Source organism: Hesperophylax consimilis, chromosome 26, assembly GCF_061612785.1.
Source record: "Hesperophylax consimilis isolate HC1 chromosome 26, BYU_Hcon_1.0, whole genome shotgun sequence".
Classification (NCBI taxonomy): Eukaryota; Metazoa; Arthropoda; class Insecta; order Trichoptera; family Limnephilidae; genus Hesperophylax; species Hesperophylax consimilis.
In genome coordinates, this window is record NC_142861.1 from 3931848 (window position 1) to 3951610 (window position 19763).

The following is a 19763-nucleotide window of genomic DNA, read 5'->3' on the forward strand; positions in this document are numbered from 1 at the left end:
TTCGGCACCGAGCCCTTCAGCAGAAGAGGACAACTATCTTGTTGTTAAACTTGTCAGCTTATTACAGTTTGATAGAAATCTGAAACACACTTAGAATCAGTGTTTAACGGGGACCTTTCAATTGTCAAAATAAACAAAATGCCGCTGCATGGCCATTTGATGACAATGTTACGTTTGAATTTCTGCGAAACAACTGGGCTTTAGTGTCATGTTTAGCAGGCCAACCACATGTTAACCTTATGTCATATGTATGATTAATCGGCAGCTCTCCCCGTATGCATCTGTCGCATATTTTGTGTTTCACTAAAACACACTTTGTGTCAAAATATGCTGCATGATGGGATAGCTTGCGTTGAAGATAAGCGTTGTAAAGGTTAAAATGAAACATTGTTGAACTGTTGTCTTTGAAGTGAAAAAAATTTGGTAAATATACAGAAAATAGAGATAATAATGAGAAGTAAGTATTTCAGTTTCCTAAAATGAAAAATAATTAATTTAAAAAATTATTTTGTTAAAATTAAAATCTATTGTTCACTTGACAGCCATTGTTATTGATGTGAAAGTTTTAAGGTTTATTTTTTCTCTTATTTAACCCAAAATATAAACTTATGATCCTGAAATAGGTTCTTACTTTGGTTTTAATTTTTTTTAAATAAATAACTAACCTAAAAAATTTTAATCTTATTATATCAAAACATGGTTTTTAAGAAAAGACAAATTATCAATTTTTATTTTAACAAAGTGACTATTATAATGCGTTACATATTTTCTAACTGATATTAGTGTTTTTAACGAAATAACTATTAAAATGCATTATTTTCTAACTGATATAAGTGTTTTTTTAACGAAATAACTATAAAATGCATTATTTTCTAACTGATATAAGTGTTTTTTTAAATAAAATATGCGTATTGAGCGTGTACTAATTTTCTGTATATTTACCAACTTTAAATTTTTTTTATAATCACCAAACTTTTCACTACATTGACCAACTAAAAGGGGTCAAGCTAAAAAATACAAAAAAGTTATTAAAAACAAATGTTTCTGAAGTTTCAATTGGTAAATAAAATAATATATATATTTTTAATGTATCTGAGCTTAACTATATAATCACACTGATATATATACTATAATCCATGCAATCAAAGTGTAATCCTATATTTACATAATATGTAAAATTCTTCAATTTTACCAGTTTTTATTAAATAAGTATTATTATGAATCACGCTTAGAAGAATTTTTATTTTTGTACAAAACTGCAGATTATTTATATATATTTTTAATCAGAATATTTACTATGTTTATACTTATATTTGATTGTGTTTTATTGCGTAGTTATTGCTTCAAATTATTTGCTCCCAATTGAATACTGTCCTCAGTTATAACTGACTGTAATGTGCAGAATTCGCAACAAGGATCTATCTGTTCAGTGGATCAGTCCGCGGAACATGCTCGGCACAATGAACACGATGAAAATTTAACACACCTTTAAAAGGTGTTATTGAGTTGTTGAAAAAACTAACCTATTTAACTTAGTTTTTGTTTCATCCCTTTTCATGACTTTATATCATTTTTAAAAGGTGTGTTGAGTTATCGGATTAGCCACTCGGCAGTCAGATCCACCTGTTTATTCCTACGATGATGGGGGGGTAGTTTTAGGTTCTAGATAATTTCTTAGTTTCCAGAAATTTCCTTACAATATTTTTAAATTTCCCCAGATTGACTATTAAATTTACCTAGATTTTGTGTTTTTTTCCATTTTCCTAAAAAAATTTGCTCGCCACTCGAATGTCCGCGTGTTTGTTGTCGTCGACAGATCGACTCGACGGACAGATCCAACGAGCAAATCCTTGTATGAATTCTGTGCCGAAACAGACGGATCGGCTCGCTAAGCATGCTCAGTGAACAGATCCAACGAGCAAATCCTTGTCTGAATTTCATGCATGATTTGGTTCAAAATTAACCCAGACAGAAAGTTTAATAGTGCTCTGAAATATGTTATATTAAATTTGTCAGTGAAACACCGCATATAATAGCATAGTTCAATTTGGAGCTATTAAATTTGTCTGTAAAACACCGCATATAGTAGTATAGTTCAATTTGGAACTTTGAAATTTGTCAGTAAAACTCCGCATATAAAATATAATAAGCATAGTTCAATTTGGAACTATTAAATTTGTCAGTAAAACACTGCATATAATAGCATAGTTCAATCCGGAGCTATTAAATTTAATTTAATTTAGTGAAGTAATAGTTATTTTATACAAAAATTAGAATTCATATTTTTAACGATTGAAATCAAATAATTTTTTGAAATCTCATTCAAATAATAATTTATAAAATTATTTAACCCTTGCATTATTGTTTTTATTGAATTTTTAATGCTTTTTTTTTAAGAATTGTTTTCTTTTACCGCTCTGTTGTGGTTAACTAAGTACTTAACTCTTATATTATTTTCATCTGACCAAATAACTATTAAAAATTATGTTCAAATTAATTGGCTCAGATATAACTGCCATCAAATTAATGTTTCCCGTCAACTATACTCTACGGAACTGATGTAGTTACAAAAAATATTGTATAGCTCAGTTTAATATAATGTAATTCACGATTCCACCATACAGGGTGTTCCAAAAAGTGCATTAACTTCCTGATGATATTGGAATGTGGACATTTTCATACATATTGAGATGAAAATTTGTGAATTAATACCTTTACACAAATAGTCTTATATACATACGCAATTTGTGTATTTTGCCATCAAGAATTTTTAAGAGATTAAATACATTATTTTCGAAATAACTTTTTTTATTATACTCCCATCTTGAATTACCTATTGGAAATAATGAACACCAACTACTCCAGGATACCTTGGATATATGAATAAATGTTGTGTTGTAACCTGCCTTGCAAATAGTATCTTTCTTGCTTTAGTCGAAAACACAAGCATAGAAATGACTATTATATATATTAAAATGTAACTTGTACGTATACCTTTTATATTCTATCATAACTGGCATTATACACTCATTACTTAATATACATATTCCAGAGGAATGTGTCGAAACATTTAGCAATAAGTGGATTTTAGAGAATGTTGTTTTTAAAATAATATGTTTAGTGAAAAATAGAAACGACAATGCAACCAGAGATGTGCAAAATGTGTACCCAAAACCATTTGAAATGCAAAATGGAAATGGGTCAAAACTTTTCCATTTGAAAATGCAAAATGGTTTTTAGAAAAGCATTTCAAATGCAAAATGCAAAATACCAATTTTCAAAATGCATTGAAAATGCAAAATGGTTTCTCAGGTCAAACAATTAAAATAATTATAGAATTTTTAAATAATTTTGTCATTTAATAATGGACATCAATAAACATACATATTACAAGATGGTAAATCCAAAAACACCGCGACTACAGATTATGAAACCACAAAAAAATTGCGCGGGACTAATGTTGCCAACGAAAAAACATAGAAACTGCTATCTAACATTTAATATTACAGCGTCATGGCTCCATGTTCAGTATTTGAATCAGTAATTTTTGTAATGGTATCACTCAATTGTCAGGGCTTCTACCAGGGAGCAACTTGACAAATGTAAATTATCTCTTATAGCGAGGTTGAGGACCGACTGATATTTTGGGCTTATGAAAAAAAGATGAGTGGAGATAGTAGGAAGAATGTTGCAAAAAAGCATTTAAAATGGAAAATGCATTGAAAAAAGCATTTAAAATGCAAAATGGTTTTTAGAAAAGCATTTAAAATGCAAAATGGAAAATACCCGTTTTGCATTTCCATTTGAAATGGATTTATTTGAAATAAAGCACTTCTCTGAATGCAACGCATTCAACATTTCTTCATTTCAGCTGAATGATATTTATATTTACACCGAATTTACTATTCTCTAGAAAGGAAATGCAGATAAAGATGAATGTGCCTCTAATAACCTGACGATATCTGTATTCGTCCTTCTATCTACTTAGCTAGCAGAGGATTAAACTCGCAACGCCTGCGTGGGAACCAGAGGCTTTGAATCAATTGGCTACTAACCAGTTATGCTATGTAATTCTTTCTTGGAGATAATGGTTGCTGTTTGCTGTTGAATTGTATGTACCAAAATTATGATTTAACTGACATTGAGTAGATTGTGAAAATTGTCGTAAAATAATGTTATCTCGAATCCAAAGTAGGTAGCTGTCAAAGTGCCTGTGCTAAGTTAGAATACCTATATAGGCATGTTTTAGGATAATTAAATGTTTACATCTGTCACAATTTTGATCATATTCCTACAAAACTTTGTTACTATTGTAAAAGGTTGTATTATAGACATCCAAATTGTGAAAGGAGAATTGACCTAGTTCGCGGAGTAGGGACGTGGCGTGACCGTCTCCCTTTCTGTGATTTGTCAATAAATGAATCCAACAGTATACAGGCATTTTGCATTGTAATATCCAATATTTAGTCCTAATATCACTAATTTACTAGTCGTTTTTACAAAGGTGCAAATTGCTAGCTGTCTAAAAACTTTTTTTTTTTAATGATAAACTAAGACAAGTTTTTTTTTATGTACAGCACAAAGGGTAACAAGTTATTATAAATTTATAATAATTTGTTATCCTTTGTGCTATGCATAAAACAAAACTTGTCTTATAAACATTAGTTTATCATTAGAAAAAATAATAATATTTGACAAGTCAAAATATTTCACCAACAAATGTAGATATAGTATGTCTCGACGCCATCTAGTGGGAAATTTAGCACTAACAAAGCCTTTCCTACAAAAAATAAAGTTGGTTGTTTACAGGTGGAAAAAAGTACAGGGTTTTCCAATAAGAGGTGTTATTTTGATATTCAATCGTAAAAGATCAATGGTTTCGTAGCTTGTGTGGCACGTAGCGCCGTCTTGTTGAAAGTAAACGCTGTCCAGATCAATACCATCCAATTCCGGCCATAAAAAATCATTAATCATCTCTCGATAGCTCAATCCATTCACCGTAACTGTTGCTCCAGCCTCATTTTAGAAAAAGTAAGGTCCAATGACTCCGCCGGACCATAAACCACAACAAACAGTCACACGTTGAGGATAGAGAGGCTTTTCAACAATAACTCTTGGGTTTTCCGAGCCCCAGATGCGACAATTTTGCTTGTTGACGAAGCCACCGAGGTGGAAATGGGCCTCATCACTCAAGATGATTTGCATTTGATTCACTCAAGTGAATTTTAATAATTTCAAAGCATTTTTGAAGCGTGTATCGTTCCATTTTTATTAATAGCTTAGGACGGGTTGTTTCGGAGAATTTGAACAATTCATCAAATTTCAACGTTCATTTCCGGGTTCTGTGAAAGTCCTGTTCAAGTTCTGTTATTATATCATTATAGGCTAGTTGCTTGACAAAACTGAAATTAAAACAGAACTTGAAAAAATCTTTCACAGAACTGGAAAATGAACGTTGAAATTTGATGAATTGTTCAAATTCTCCGAAACAACCCGTCCTTAGTTTCTACTTGTCAAATGTCAAAAAATGACAGCTTCAAAAGTAACATCTACCGAAATAGCGGGCTATTCAAAATAACACCTCTTATTGGAAAACCCTGTATAATAATAATAATAATTGGATGACTTGTAATAAGCAGTAATTGTTGATTGAAGTACTTTGTAGTACATATTGAATTATTTGGCGTGTTGGAAATAAGCTGACGTAGCTCAGTGGTCTCAGAGCATCTGACCGGACATCAGAAGGCGCGGGTTCAATTCCCGTCGGCGCCTTTTATTTTTACTCGGGAGATATAATATATATAATTTGTATGGATATTTAAAGCGACTAATTATTGCTTATAATAATTTGTTGTCTAAAAACATAACTACAAATCCCAAATCGGATAAACAAAAGTTCGGGCTTGTTACCAAAATCAAATATTTTTGTTACACTATTATTCGTTAGACACCTTTGTAAATGTGATTTATGTAATTTACTAACCCTACTCATTTGTAGATGGTTCAATTAAGGCGATGCCATACGTAGTAATGCAAAATCATGTGTTTTTGGTTTGAAAATTTGGTCGCCTAGAAATGTTTCAGATGCTTTAATTAAATACTGCGAGTAGAATACATCTTGGCCTTTAAAATAATCGAGTATTTTTTAGACAAGTCTTTTTATAAGTCCAGAAAAAAATAATGTATAAGGCATATGAAAACTGCTTTAAAGTTCAAAATCTCCTACTTACGAACCCATTTTCGGTTATGATTTTATTGTATAATGTGGCAAATTAAGTTATTTATAAAATGATCGAAACAAATTAAATATTTATGCCTGAACATCCACAAAATAAAACAGCAGGCACTTTTTGGCCATGTCTTTTTCATGCATAAATCAAAACAGGCGGATGGTGTGAAGCGGGAATTTAAACCTTATCGCCATCTACGTAAGGGTTATTATTGATAGCGGCTCAATTTAAAATATTACACGACGTAGTGCATCGCCTTAAAAACAAACATTCAGATCCTCCGCATAAAAGTCCCACAATGGACAGCGCTCCAAACCGTTGCTTTACTTCAGCGAACTTTGCTTTTCTGCATCTGGTTATTTGAATGTGCGTTCTTTGGCGGTCAACAAAGATTGATGTCATGGTGTATTCAAAGCATTCTTGAACCCTTCTGGTGCCAAAAATATGGTCACATGGTTTGCCTCCACCTCTTCGATATGACACCCAACCAGACTTTAGGACAAGTCATTAATTTGGATGTCTACATAGTTGATACGTCTTTGCTAAAATGGATTGTCCCATGTTGAAAAAGCAAAACCTTCTTAATATATCAATTGTTTTTTTTCTCTGTGGGATTGACTATCGTGCAAAATGGAACTTGATTGCAATAATTATTATTTCCGTAACATTAAAAAAGCGTGCATTTTTTCAAAATTAGTATTTTTTGCCGCTCTCTAAGAGAAATGGTGGATCAACCAGCAATTTTAGTATATTTAGAATAAAGCGTGTCAATTATCGTTTATCTAAAATAAATTGCGTGAAATCAGCAGATTCATTTTTGTATGTTTATAAATGTAGTGTTATAAAAACTCAAATAATACCTTTGTAATCTCATTTATTGATACAAGCAGTTTTTCTGTATGTATCTACTAACAAATTTAATATTGTGTTTAATATTGTACAATGGCGCTATTTAAATGTTACAATCATTCAAATAAATATTAAAAAAACCATTTATGTAATACTTACCGTCAGTGCAACTGTCAGTAACATTTGTGGGCATGTTTCATGATCCAAATTTTTCTCAAATACAAACTATTTTTTACGAAATTCAATTGGGATGGAGATCTACGATGTCGGGCGAGTGTAAGTGCGAAGTCAGAGCGCTGGGCTATTGGGCTAAATGGTACATTTGCTACCATTCAAATTTGTATGGAAAGCATTTTTATCTTTCTTCTTTATTCTATGGTTTTACTGTTAAACTGTCAATTTATATTGTAACATTGGGTTTTATTTATCTGTGGGTTATAACTAGAGACACCCATTCATAGCATTAATTTGTAAAAAATGTAGCATTAATTATTTAAAAAATAGCTTTTATAACTTTAATTTTGCGTTTTCATAGCGTTTATAGCTAAATAGGATAACATCAAGGAATGGGAGTCGGCGAGAGGGGAAAAACAATTAAATTAGCAAAATCACTTGAAACATGTTTATTGTATTATTGATTGAAACTCAACATGGCACATGTTTCTATAGTAGAGTGTATCATGTTCGTTCTACGATCTGTCAATTCAAGATTATAGCGACTAAAAAATCTTTTTTATTATCGCTAAAAACACCATTTATCGCTTTAATTAGCGAAAATATCGTTAATGCTATGAATGGATGTCTCTAGTTATAACAATACTACAGACATTTGCCACTTCTATGTTTGTGAAAAGTTGTGATGCATGTGAAAAGTATTTTGTTAATAAACATGTACATATTTTTAATTTGTTATTTATTCAGACTTATAACAATAGTAATAATTAAAAATATGTACATGTTTATTAACAAAATACTTTTCACATGCATCACAACTTTTCACAAACATAGAAGTGGCAAATGTCTGTAGTATTGTTATAACTAGAGACATCCATTCATAGCATTAACGATATTTTCGCTAATTAAAGCGATAAATGGTGTTTTTAGCGATAATAAAAAAGATTTTTTAGTCGCTATAATCTTGAATTGACAGATCGTAGAACGAACATGATACACTCTACTATAGAAACATGTGCCATGTTGAGTTTCAATCAATAATACAATAAACATGTTTCAAGTGATTTTGCTAATTTAATTGTTTTTCCCCTCTCGCCGACTCCCATTCCTTGATGTTATCCTATTTAGCTATAAACGCTATGAAAACGCAAAATTAAAGTTATAAAAGCTATTTTTTAAATAATTAATGCTACATTTTTTACAAATTAATGCTATGAATGGGTGTCTCTAGTTATAACCCACAGATAAATAAAACCCAATGTTACAATATAAATTGACAGTTTAACAGTAAAACCATAGAATAAAGAAGAAAGATAAAAATGCTTTCCATACAAATTTGAATGGTAGCAAATGTACCATTTAGCCCAATAGCCCAGCGCTCTGACTTCGCACTTACACTCGCCCGACATCGTAGATCTCCATCCCAATTGAATTTCGTAAAAAATAGTTTGTATTTGAGAAAAATTTGGATCATGAAACATGCCCACAAATGTTACTGACAGTTGCACTGACGGTAAGTATTACATAAATGGTTTTTTTAATATTTATTTGAATGATTGTAACATTTAAATAGCGCCATTGTACAATATTAAACACAATATTAAATTTGTTAGTAGATACATACAGAAAAACTGCTTGTATCAATAAATGAGATTACAAAGGTATTATTTGAGTTTTTATAACACTACATTTATAAACATACAAAAATGAATCTGCTGATTTCACGCAATTTATTTTAGATAAACGATAATTGACACGCTTTATTCTAAATATACTAAAATTGCTGGTTGATCCACCATTTCTCTTAGAGAGCGGCAAAAAATACTAATTTTGAAAAAATGCACGCTTTTTTAATGTTACGGAAATAATAATTATTGCAATCAAGTTCCATTTTGCACGATAGTCAATCCCACAGAGAAAAAAAACAATTGATATATTAAGAAGGTTTTGCTTTTTCAACATGGGACAATCCATTTTAGCAAAGACGTATCAACTATGTAGACATCCAAATTAATGACTTGTCCTAAAGTCTGGTTGGGTGTCATATCGAAGAGGTGGAGGCAAACCATGTGACCATATTTTTGGCACCAGAAGGGTTCAAGAATGCTTTGAATACACCATGACATCAATCTTTGTTGACCGCCAAAGAACGCACATTCAAATAACCAGATGCAGAAAAGCAAAGTTCGCTGAAGTAAAGCAACGGTTTGGAGCGCTGTCCATTGTGGGACTTTTATGCGGAGGATCTGAATGTTTGTTTTTAAGGCGATGCACTACGTCGTGTAATATTTTAAATTGAGCCGCTATCAATAATAACCCTTACGTAGATGGCGATAAGGTTTAAATTCCCGCTTCACACCATCCGCCTGTTTTGATTTATGCATGAAAAAGACATGGCCAAAAAGTGCCTGCTGTTTTATTTTGTGGATGTTCAGGCATAAATATTTAATTTGTTTCAATCATTTTATAAATAACTTAATTTGCCACATTATACAATAAAATCATAACCGAAAATGGGTTCGTAAGTAGGAGATTTTGAACTTTAAAGCAGTTTTCATATGCCTTATACATTATTTTTTTCTGGACTTATAAAAAGACTTGTCTAAAAAATACTCGATTATTTTAAAGGCCAAGATGTATTCTACTCGCAGTATTTAATTAAAGCATCTGAAACATTTCTAGGCGACCAAATTTTCAAACCAAAAACACATGATTTTGCATTACTACGTATGGCATCGCCTTAATTGAACCATCTACAAATGAGTAGGGTTAGTAAATTACATAAATCACATTTACAAAGGTGTCTAACGAATAATAGTGTAACAAAAATATTTGATTTTGGTAACAAGCCCGAACTTTTGTTTATCCGATTTGGGATTTGTAGTTATGTTTTTAGACAACAAATTATTATAAGCAATAATTAGTCGCTTTAAATATCCATACAAATTATATATATTATATCTCCCGAGTAAAAATAAAAGGCGCCGACGGGAATTGAACCCGCGCCTTCTGATGTCCGGTCAGATGCTCTGAGACCACTGAGCTACGTCAGCTTATTTCCAACACGCCAAATAATTCAATATGTACTACAAAGTACTTCAATCAACAATTACTGCTTATTACAAGTCATCCAATTATTATTATTATTATACAGGGTTTTCCAATAAGAGGTGTTATTTTGAATAGCCCGCTATTTCGGTAGATGTTACTTTTGAAGCTGTCATTTTTTGACATTTGACAAGTAGAAACTAAGGACGGGTTGTTTCGGAGAATTTGAACAATTCATCAAATTTCAACGTTCATTTTCCAGTTCTGTGAAAGATTTTTTCAAGTTCTGTTTTAATTTCAGTTTTGTCAAGCAACTAGCCTATAATGATATAATAACAGAACTTGAACAGGACTTTCACAGAACCCGGAAATGAACGTTGAAATTTGATGAATTGTTCAAATTCTCCGAAACAACCCGTCCTAAGCTATTAATAAAAATGGAACGATACACGCTTCAAAAATGCTTTGAAATTATTAAAATTCACTTGAGTGAATCAAATGCAAATCATCTTGAGTGATGAGGCCCATTTCCACCTCGGTGGCTTCGTCAACAAGCAAAATTGTCGCATCTGGGGCTCGGAAAACCCAAGAGTTATTGTTGAAAAGCCTCTCTATCCTCAACGTGTGACTGTTTGTTGTGGTTTATGGTCCGGCGGAGTCATTGGACCTTACTTTTTCTAAAATGAGGCTGGAGCAACAGTTACGGTGAATGGATTGAGCTATCGAGAGATGATTAATGATTTTTTATGGCCGGAATTGGATGGTATTGATCTGGACAGCGTTTACTTTCAACAAGACGGCGCTACGTGCCACACAAGCTACGAAACCATTGATCTTTTACGATTGAATATCAAAATAACACCTCTTATTGGAAAACCCTGTACTTTTTTCCACCTGTAAACAACCAACTTTATTTTTTGTAGGAAAGGCTTTGTTAGTGCTAAATTTCCCACTAGATGGCGTCGAGACATACTATATCTACATTTGTTGGTGAAATATTTTGACTTGTCAAATATTATTATTTTTTCTAATGATAAACTAATGTTTATAAGACAAGTTTTGTTTTATGCATAGCACAAAGGATAACAAATTATTATAAATTTATAATAACTTGTTACCCTTTGTGCTGTACATAAAAAAAAACTTGTCTTAGTTTATCATTAAAAAAAAAAAGTTTTTAGACAGCTAGCAATTTGCACCTTTGTAAAAACGACTAGTAAATTAGTGATATTAGGACTAAATATTGGATATTACAATGCAAAATGCCTGTATACTGTTGGATTCATTTATTGACAAATCACAGAAAGGGAGACGGTCACGCCACGTCCCTACTCCGCGAACTAGGTCAATTCTCCTTTCACAATTTGGATGTCTATAATACAACCTTTTACAATAGTAACAAAGTTTTGTAGGAATATGATCAAAATTGTGACAGATGTAAACATTTAATTATCCTAAAACATGCCTATATAGGTATTCTAACTTAGCACAGGCACTTTGACAGCTACCTACTTTGGATTCGAGATAACATTATTTTACGACAATTTTCACAATCTACTCAATGTCAGTTAAATCATAATTTTGGTACATACAATTCAACAGCAAACAGCAACCATTATCTCCAAGAAAGAATTACATAGCATAACTGGTTAGTAGCCAATTGATTCAAAGCCTCTGGTTCCCACGCAGGCGTTGCGAGTTTAATCCTCTGCTAGCTAAGTAGATAGAAGGACGAATACAGATATCGTCAGGTTATTAGAGGCACATTCATCTTTATCTGCATTTCCTTTCTAGAGAATAGTAAATTCGGTGTAAATATAAATATCATTCAGCTGAAATGAAGAAATGTTGAATGCGTTGCATTCAGAGAAGTGCTTTATTTCAAATAAATCCATTTCAAATGGAAATGCAAAACGTGTACATATTTTTAATTTGTTATTTATTCAGACTTATAACAATAGTAATAATTAAAACGTCAGGTTTATTCTTAAATTAAAATGTTTCTACTATTAATCAATGAGAGGGAACATAATAACAGGGCTCGGTGATCAGCCGTAGGCATAGACTAAATTAGACTAGACACGGCATATTCATTTAAAAATAACCCCAACACAATTTTGGTTTGGTTCACGTGCACATTTATGAAAAGGCCCACGCACTGTGTCGCAATGCGAAATGGGCACTGTGCATTGCGTTTTACCTTTTATTGGTCTAGAGTAAGCTATTTTGCTTCTCAGCTATGCTGGGCAGGTTCATTTTTTCAATCACAAAAATAACCCAGTTCCAAATATTTAAATTTGAATTATGTCCAAATTACAACACCTCTGACAACAAATTCTCCGTGGTTTCGCTTACGAGTTTGAACGCTTGTACAAGGAGCTTAAACAGAGTTGGGTTGTTAAGTTCATCTCCATATTTGTGACGTACGCTACGTGGCGTTATTTTTAAAATGAATTTAACTAGACAGGGCTAATCTAGTATAATACATCAATGGCCGTAGGTGATTACAATATGTTTCTTTCCGAGTGCAGTGATTTGCGCTCCATAATGCAATGCGTCCGTAACGGACTAACGGGGTAACCGAGTTTTTGACATTTTTATGAGATGTCAGATTGATGAAGGGGAAGAGGGATCGCTACCAGCGCGCTAGCCTACTCCGTAATGCGTAATAATAATAGGTACTATGAGTGTTTGCAGTAAAAATAACTACTAAGAATTCCATTTTTCTTCATCTATGGTCGATTTAAAAAACATCATATCGACGGCTTAGAGTTAAAATATTGTATATCCATCAATGGAAATATTGAGACAACTGAAATTGAAAGTTTACAAACTTACATTTTGTGATAAAAAAATAAGTTTTCAGTTCCATACGGTATTCTTTATAGATATAAATACAATATTTAAATCATGAAATTTCATTAATAATTGAAGGACATAATATAATCTCTGTGCTCATAAAACATTGCCTGAAGGATTTACAATGTATTTTTATATGTTAATATCTTTGGGATGGTAGGTTTAGGAGATGCAATATTTGAACCCAACAAAATATAGGCTATCTTTAGTTCATTTCAGGATTTAACTCATTTTCGACCAGATGCAATTTTTTATCTCTAAGCTATCGATATTCAAATCACAATCACTTCAATTTGTTAAATACAGATTGAACGAATGAAGCGGAATTTAACATACTTTTCAACATCTGATTGAGCTGAAACTCGGTGTATAGACTGCTCGATGACAATGCGTTCTATCAACTTTTGGTAGCATTCATTTTTCTGAAATTGGATGACATTATGTTCAGTAAATAAAAAATTACAGCAGTCAATATACTTATAAATGTCAGTAATATCCAATTAGAATTTTGCTTAGGTGTTAGCGTTATTGATTCTAGTCCCTGGGGAAGAATCAATCCCCAGTCAGACCAAAAAATATATACATATTTATTTTTCAAGACATCTATTTTTATAAATATTTTACAAGGGGGTACCCAAAAGAAATCGAATTGATGTAGCAGGTAGCAGTATTTCAAATTTGAGAAATGAAATGAGGAACAAACTCTGAATGGATGACTCCTCTTACATCGAAAAAACAAGTCAGCATTATCTTGATCTCACTGTCATTGTTTGATCTCGCTTGACAAGCTTTTTTGGGGCGAGGTGAATTAGCAATTTGGGGTCTTATTCATAGCGCTGTAATTAGCAATAAAATCAATAAAAAATTTGAGTCATTTGTCAACTATGTCCAGCGCAGTGCTTGGCATACTAACAGAACCCGGTACTACAAACACAAACGGCCCCGCAACGTCAAATCGGTTTCTTTTGGGTGGTTCCATGATATTTCATCAAAATGACAATTAAACACACCTTTAACCACTCAGAACATTAGAACGTCAAAAGACGTAAATATGATAATAGCGGTCAAGACATTAGAACGTCTTTTCACGTAAACGCGCGAGATTTTACAAAAATTGATTTATTTCCATCACTAGTATACGGATTGCCATGATTTAAAAAACATAGTATCGATAATGAATAACGCTATGCGTCTGTATTCAAGAATATCTATGGAACTTAGAGGTGCATTATCTAAGCCGATTGAAACTGTCAAGATGTTCGTTAATAATTTATTGCGTTTCTAAATAATTTATTAAAAATATTTTAGTTTGGACGGTTAATATTTTGAGGTGACTAATAGTTTTTAAATATATTTCTTCAATATATCAAGTGTTATTCCTTTATGGTACTCAGAAAAAGGTACATTTTTCAAGGCTTTGAAATAATGGTAAGCGATTTCTACATATTTTTGACATTTTCATAAAATGTATACAGGGTGTCCGGAAACTCGTAGTACAAGCGGGAAACTGGTGAATATACATCACATTTGGAGTCGATTTTGTAGTATATTTTTTTTGTATTTGAGCTTTCGTTATCGAGTAAATCGAGTTTGAAGTTGATTTTTTTTTTTTTTTTTTTAATCAAATTCTTATAAATTATTACTGAAGATCAAAGTACCCAACTAATTAAAACTATTTGAAAGTAAAACAAATGAAGAAACTCGGATTTGAAGCATTATTTTGAAATCACCCTTCATTTAACCCGGTGTAATCATAAAATATTTCTGCTCTGCAGGGTTAAAACATCTGTTATTCAACCCTAAACACCAGAAAAAACTTTAACCCTAAAATAGCCGAAAAATATATTTTTTTGGTTTTTTTTTTTTTTGAAAATGCTCAAATCAAAAAACTTTATGTTTTTTTGGGTTCCCCATGTGGTGTAGATTCTCCAGTTTCCCGCTTGTACTACGAGTTTCCGGACACCGTGTATTTAGAAACGCAAATATTTACGTATAACAACACAATGCGATAGTGAATTTCATAATCTTTCCAAAACATTTTTTAGAATGAGGCTATGTTTCCCAAAACGTGAGTTATGAAGATTTTAGTAAAACTCGTAAATAACACAAAAATTATCACATTTTAACAGTTCTCAAAGGGACACATAATAAATAAAATTCTATGTCTGAGAGGTTAAAAAGTAATATAGAGAAAAAATATAATGAAAAGTGATGAAACAAAAACTAGGTTAAATAGTTACCCATGTAAGCTATTTAACCTAGTTCTTGTAGGAGTGTTGAATTGTCATTTTGATGAGATACCCGGTCACCCTTTTGGGAACCCATCATATTATAGTAAACAAAACCTTAGTTTTTTTTTCTTCATAATTCCACCTGTCAGAGTAACTTCTTTTGTTTAGTAAATTATACTTTCAAAATTAAACACATTCAAATATTGAGAAAAATCTATAAAAAAAGACACTATCACAACTAATTTAGTCACAATATTATGTTTTTTAGCATAACAAATAAACTGCATTTATATTATGTTGGATATTTTTGGATTACATACATAAATCTTTTTTTTGTCAATTATATATATAATAGTTCTTGGAAAACAGGGACACTCTTAATTCACATTTTTTAAATAAAAAAAAACACTTTGTAGGATTTAGATAATAATGAGAGGTATTTCAGTTTCCGGAAATAGAAAATAATGCATTTAATAGTTATTTCGATCAAATTAAAGTCAATTGTTCACTTGGCGGCCATTGTTATTGATGCGAAAATTTATGGTTAGTTTTTTCACATCTCTTATTTAACCCAAAATATGATCATTAAACGGGTTCTTAGTTTAAGTTTAATTAAGAAATAAGTAATTGAAAAGTAGCCAAAAAAAAAACTATTTTAAAACTTTTATGTATTATTATTATTATGTATTATTACATGGCGTGAAGAAAAGAAGTCAAATTATCAATTTTTTTTACGAAATAGCTAATAAAATTCATTATTTCCGCTTCCGGAAAATGAAATTCTTACTTCTCATTCTTAATTTTTTTAAATTCATAATTATTATCTAACTAATGCAAAGTGTTATAAAATAAAATGCGCTTGTCCCTGTTTTCTCTTTCATCTTTATTACGCTACATAACAATTAATTAGTAATAAATATAATGTTATCTGACTTTGTCATTGTGCTTAACTCAATATATGTAGTATAAATAGTGAACTATTTCATTTACTTAGCCTACAAGATAAATTTATCACATCAAATACATAGGTTATTAGAAATAAAATAATATTAAAAGACAACTATAACGGTACGAGTAACATATTATATAAAAAGGCGGAAATTGAAATGGATTTCTTTTCTGCGAACTATTAAAACATTCAATGTTTTGTAATAATATTCTTTTACAAAAATGCAAAATTATTTGTGAAAGGTTTAAACGTAACAATAACATGGAATAACAGTCACAACATCCAGACCAAAATGCCAATAAGTAGTTTAAACATAAAGAAATGATAAACAGTCTGCAGATCTTTACCAGTCCAGCGATAACTCAGGGCGTGCCATTATACATATCCATATGTACAGGATTAGTTGTTAGGTTGAAGGGTTTACTCGGTAGTGGTGTCGGTGGTGATGCTGGTAGCTCCGGTCTCCATCTCCTCCACCAGCGTCTTCACCACTTCCTCGGGTTTGTCTTCTGGGGCGAGTGGCTTGGCAGAGAGGAAGTTGGTCTGCATGTAGGTGTCGCAGAAGGTGCAGGTGGGGCTCTGGTCCACCAGCTCGGCGTGCGCGCCACAGCCGCACACGTTGCACCCCAGGCACTCTCCATCATCCACATTCTGTAGAGTGACACAGCACCACTGGCGCGGGTGTCCCTGAGAGCAGCTGACGTTCTCCAGTGGCTCCTGGCACCAGTCGCACAGGATGTCCGATTCCTCGGGGATCAGTGGGTACAGACTGCTCTGGATCCTTTCCAGATACGGACCTAGCTCGCCCTTCCTAAATGTCTTGTTGCAGTATTTTAAATAGTTAACCATACATTTAGCGGAAACTTCTTCAAAATCGCTCAGTCCTTCCTTGTATTGCTTGAGCACGAGCAATGGGAGGCTGCGCTCCACGTGGCGACACAGTATCACCTCTCTGATCTTCTTCACCTTCTCCGTGGCCTCCTGCACAAGGTGTGCCATGAAGGTGATCCAAAGACAGACCTTCAGTTGGTAGTCTGTCATTTCATTGTTCCATTGCATCATCCAGTTGTTGGGGATCACTTTGTTATTCTTAAGCATCAGCACTCGGGCTAGTTCCATCAAATCCCAGATGTTGGTTAGCAGTTCGGACTTGTTGTTGTGGATGTGAGCCATGGGGTCCAAGTGGGCCGGGTGCGAAAACACAATGCGAGAGCAGCTCTTGCCAAACTCCCTCTGCATGGATTTGCAAGGATTCAGACAGGAAACCCAGATAGCGCTCTTCTTGGAGGTGCACATGCCGTATTGGGCCCAGCGGCTGTAGTTCAGATCCGTGTCCACCATCGAGTCGGAGATGTGCAAGTTGTAGTCGTCGCAGATCTGCCCCAAGGTCAGGGTGCGTGTTACCCCAGTCATGGTGGACACTGCAAATTCTAAGTAGTCTATTTCCTGAACACCTGTTATATTCAGATTGTCCAGATGTTTGTGAGCCGTATTTACTACTTCCCCGTCCTGGGTGATCAGGATGCCGATAAAGAACGAACCCTTAATAACCACGATGCAGATTTGTGGTCCGATCCATGTTGAAAGCATCTGAGTGACTTTGATGTTGTCTTCATCCTGCCAAACTTCCACGGTTCTGGAGTATTTCAGCTTGAAATCCGGGTCGATATCAAAATGCAAACAGAACACCATTCCCTTGGTGGTTCCTAACACTAGCACACATCTAAACTGAGATATCGCTATCCAGAGAGCTGAGCTAACATTTATTAATTTACTTTCGTGTAGCACTTCCAATTCTGCCTGCAGCGTGACGTCCAGTACGTTATCCGGTTTCACTTTCCAAACGTAAACATCACCATTCTTTTGTATGGTAGTGAAGAAAACGAAGTTTTCGTTATTGAATTGGTAAAAGCTGCTCCACGCGATGGCGGAAGTAGCAAGTTTGTAGCACTGTTCCTGGAACTTGGCCATGTAATTCGGGCTGCCCAAAGCGAGGGGCACGATGAGGTCTTTCCCCTTGAGGTGTAGGAGGATGAGGTTGGAGATGTCCACAAGCACGCTCCATGTGTTGGTCTTGTACATCCACAGAGTGGCCCCTCCCACTGAGGTGAGCAGAGCGAGGGCGCAGTTCTCGCTGGGCACGATCCTGGAGGTAGACCAGATGGCCTTGATGAAGTACAGCGGCGTTTCGCTGGCAACCTTCAACCGTGGCACCAGCAGCGGGTCGTACAAGATGGTAGACAATTCATCCCTCGAAAGCTGTTGGATTATGGATTCGTCGAAGCCGGCGTGCTCCGAGGGGTAGTACTGCAAGGGAAATATAAATGATCGATTGAAACTTAGTTCTTCGAGCTTACTCTCGGGGTTCGGCTTCAGATGAAATACATCCAGACCGTTGTTCGTAATCACGTAAAATTTATCGTCTTCCGACCAGCTGCAACAAAACAACTCGTTTAATTTCATCAGCAGCGTCGTGTGACTTAATTCCTTTAGTCTCATCATCGTTGGTTTATTAAAATCCGAGTATTTGGGCTGCGAACTGCACTATGTTTCGAACACCGACAAGTTAGATTTGCAAAGCGCTCGCTTTCTTATTATTTTGTTGTGACAGTAGTTTTCCATAGAAGATTTCACGATAAGATCAAAAATATTTTTAGATGAGTGATTTGTAATTTTTTACCATAAGATTTTTTTTAGATGGGTGATGGAACTTAACTGGTTTATTTTATACTCAACATGCAAAATTAATTCACAATTATGTATAACTGTATGTTTCGCAAATATACTCGAACCAAAAATGTTAATTCGTCACTCACCAAAATACTTTTATTCAGTTTTTAATTTTGATGTTGCTTGAAATATTGGCTTTTGCCGTGTTTGGTGATCAGATATGAATAGTCAGGTATGATTCGCGAAATTATAGCGCGAATGTGTATTTTTAAATACATTTATTTGAATTGAATTTTTTTTTCGGGTTGAATGAATGAATGAATGCCAATCTTGGAAGCAAAAATGTACCCACATCCCAACCAACTCTAAATAGACTCTTACATTCTACCAACTTTTGGTGCGAATCACGTACACACACGGGGACAAAATCGGACGATATTAAAGCAGATATATTCCAAATACTTTTTTTAAAAAACGGTAGGTAGTATATATATACTAATTTTGTATTTTAAGATTATTTTTTTTCAACCATTTTCTCATGTTGCTTTTTATACACTTATTCAAGATAAATACTAATATGTTATTACTTAAAATAAATATCAATCTGTTGCTCAATTTGCTGCATTATTTTCAAGTAGCATCCTTTTGAGTTTCTTTGCCGACTCCTAAAGCTGGGGGACACGTCATTCACTATGTATAATATTTTGTAATCACGCTTGAAGAATGTTTTGTTTATCGATTTTTGCAAAGCAA

At 33.4% G+C, this 19763-nt stretch overlaps 1 protein-coding gene across 1 annotated transcript; it reads right to left on the minus strand.

Moving 5' to 3' along the window:
- Positions 1–16242: 16242 nt before the first annotated feature.
- LOC149411005 (uncharacterized) lies at positions 16243–19224 on the minus strand. Its single transcript, XM_089647239.1, has one exon. It carries the CDS (start codon positions 18840–18842, stop codon positions 16761–16763), a length of 2082 nt encoding a protein of 693 aa, XP_089503365.1. The 5' UTR covers positions 18843–19224; the 3' UTR covers positions 16243–16760.
- Positions 19225–19763: the final 539 nt, after the last annotated feature.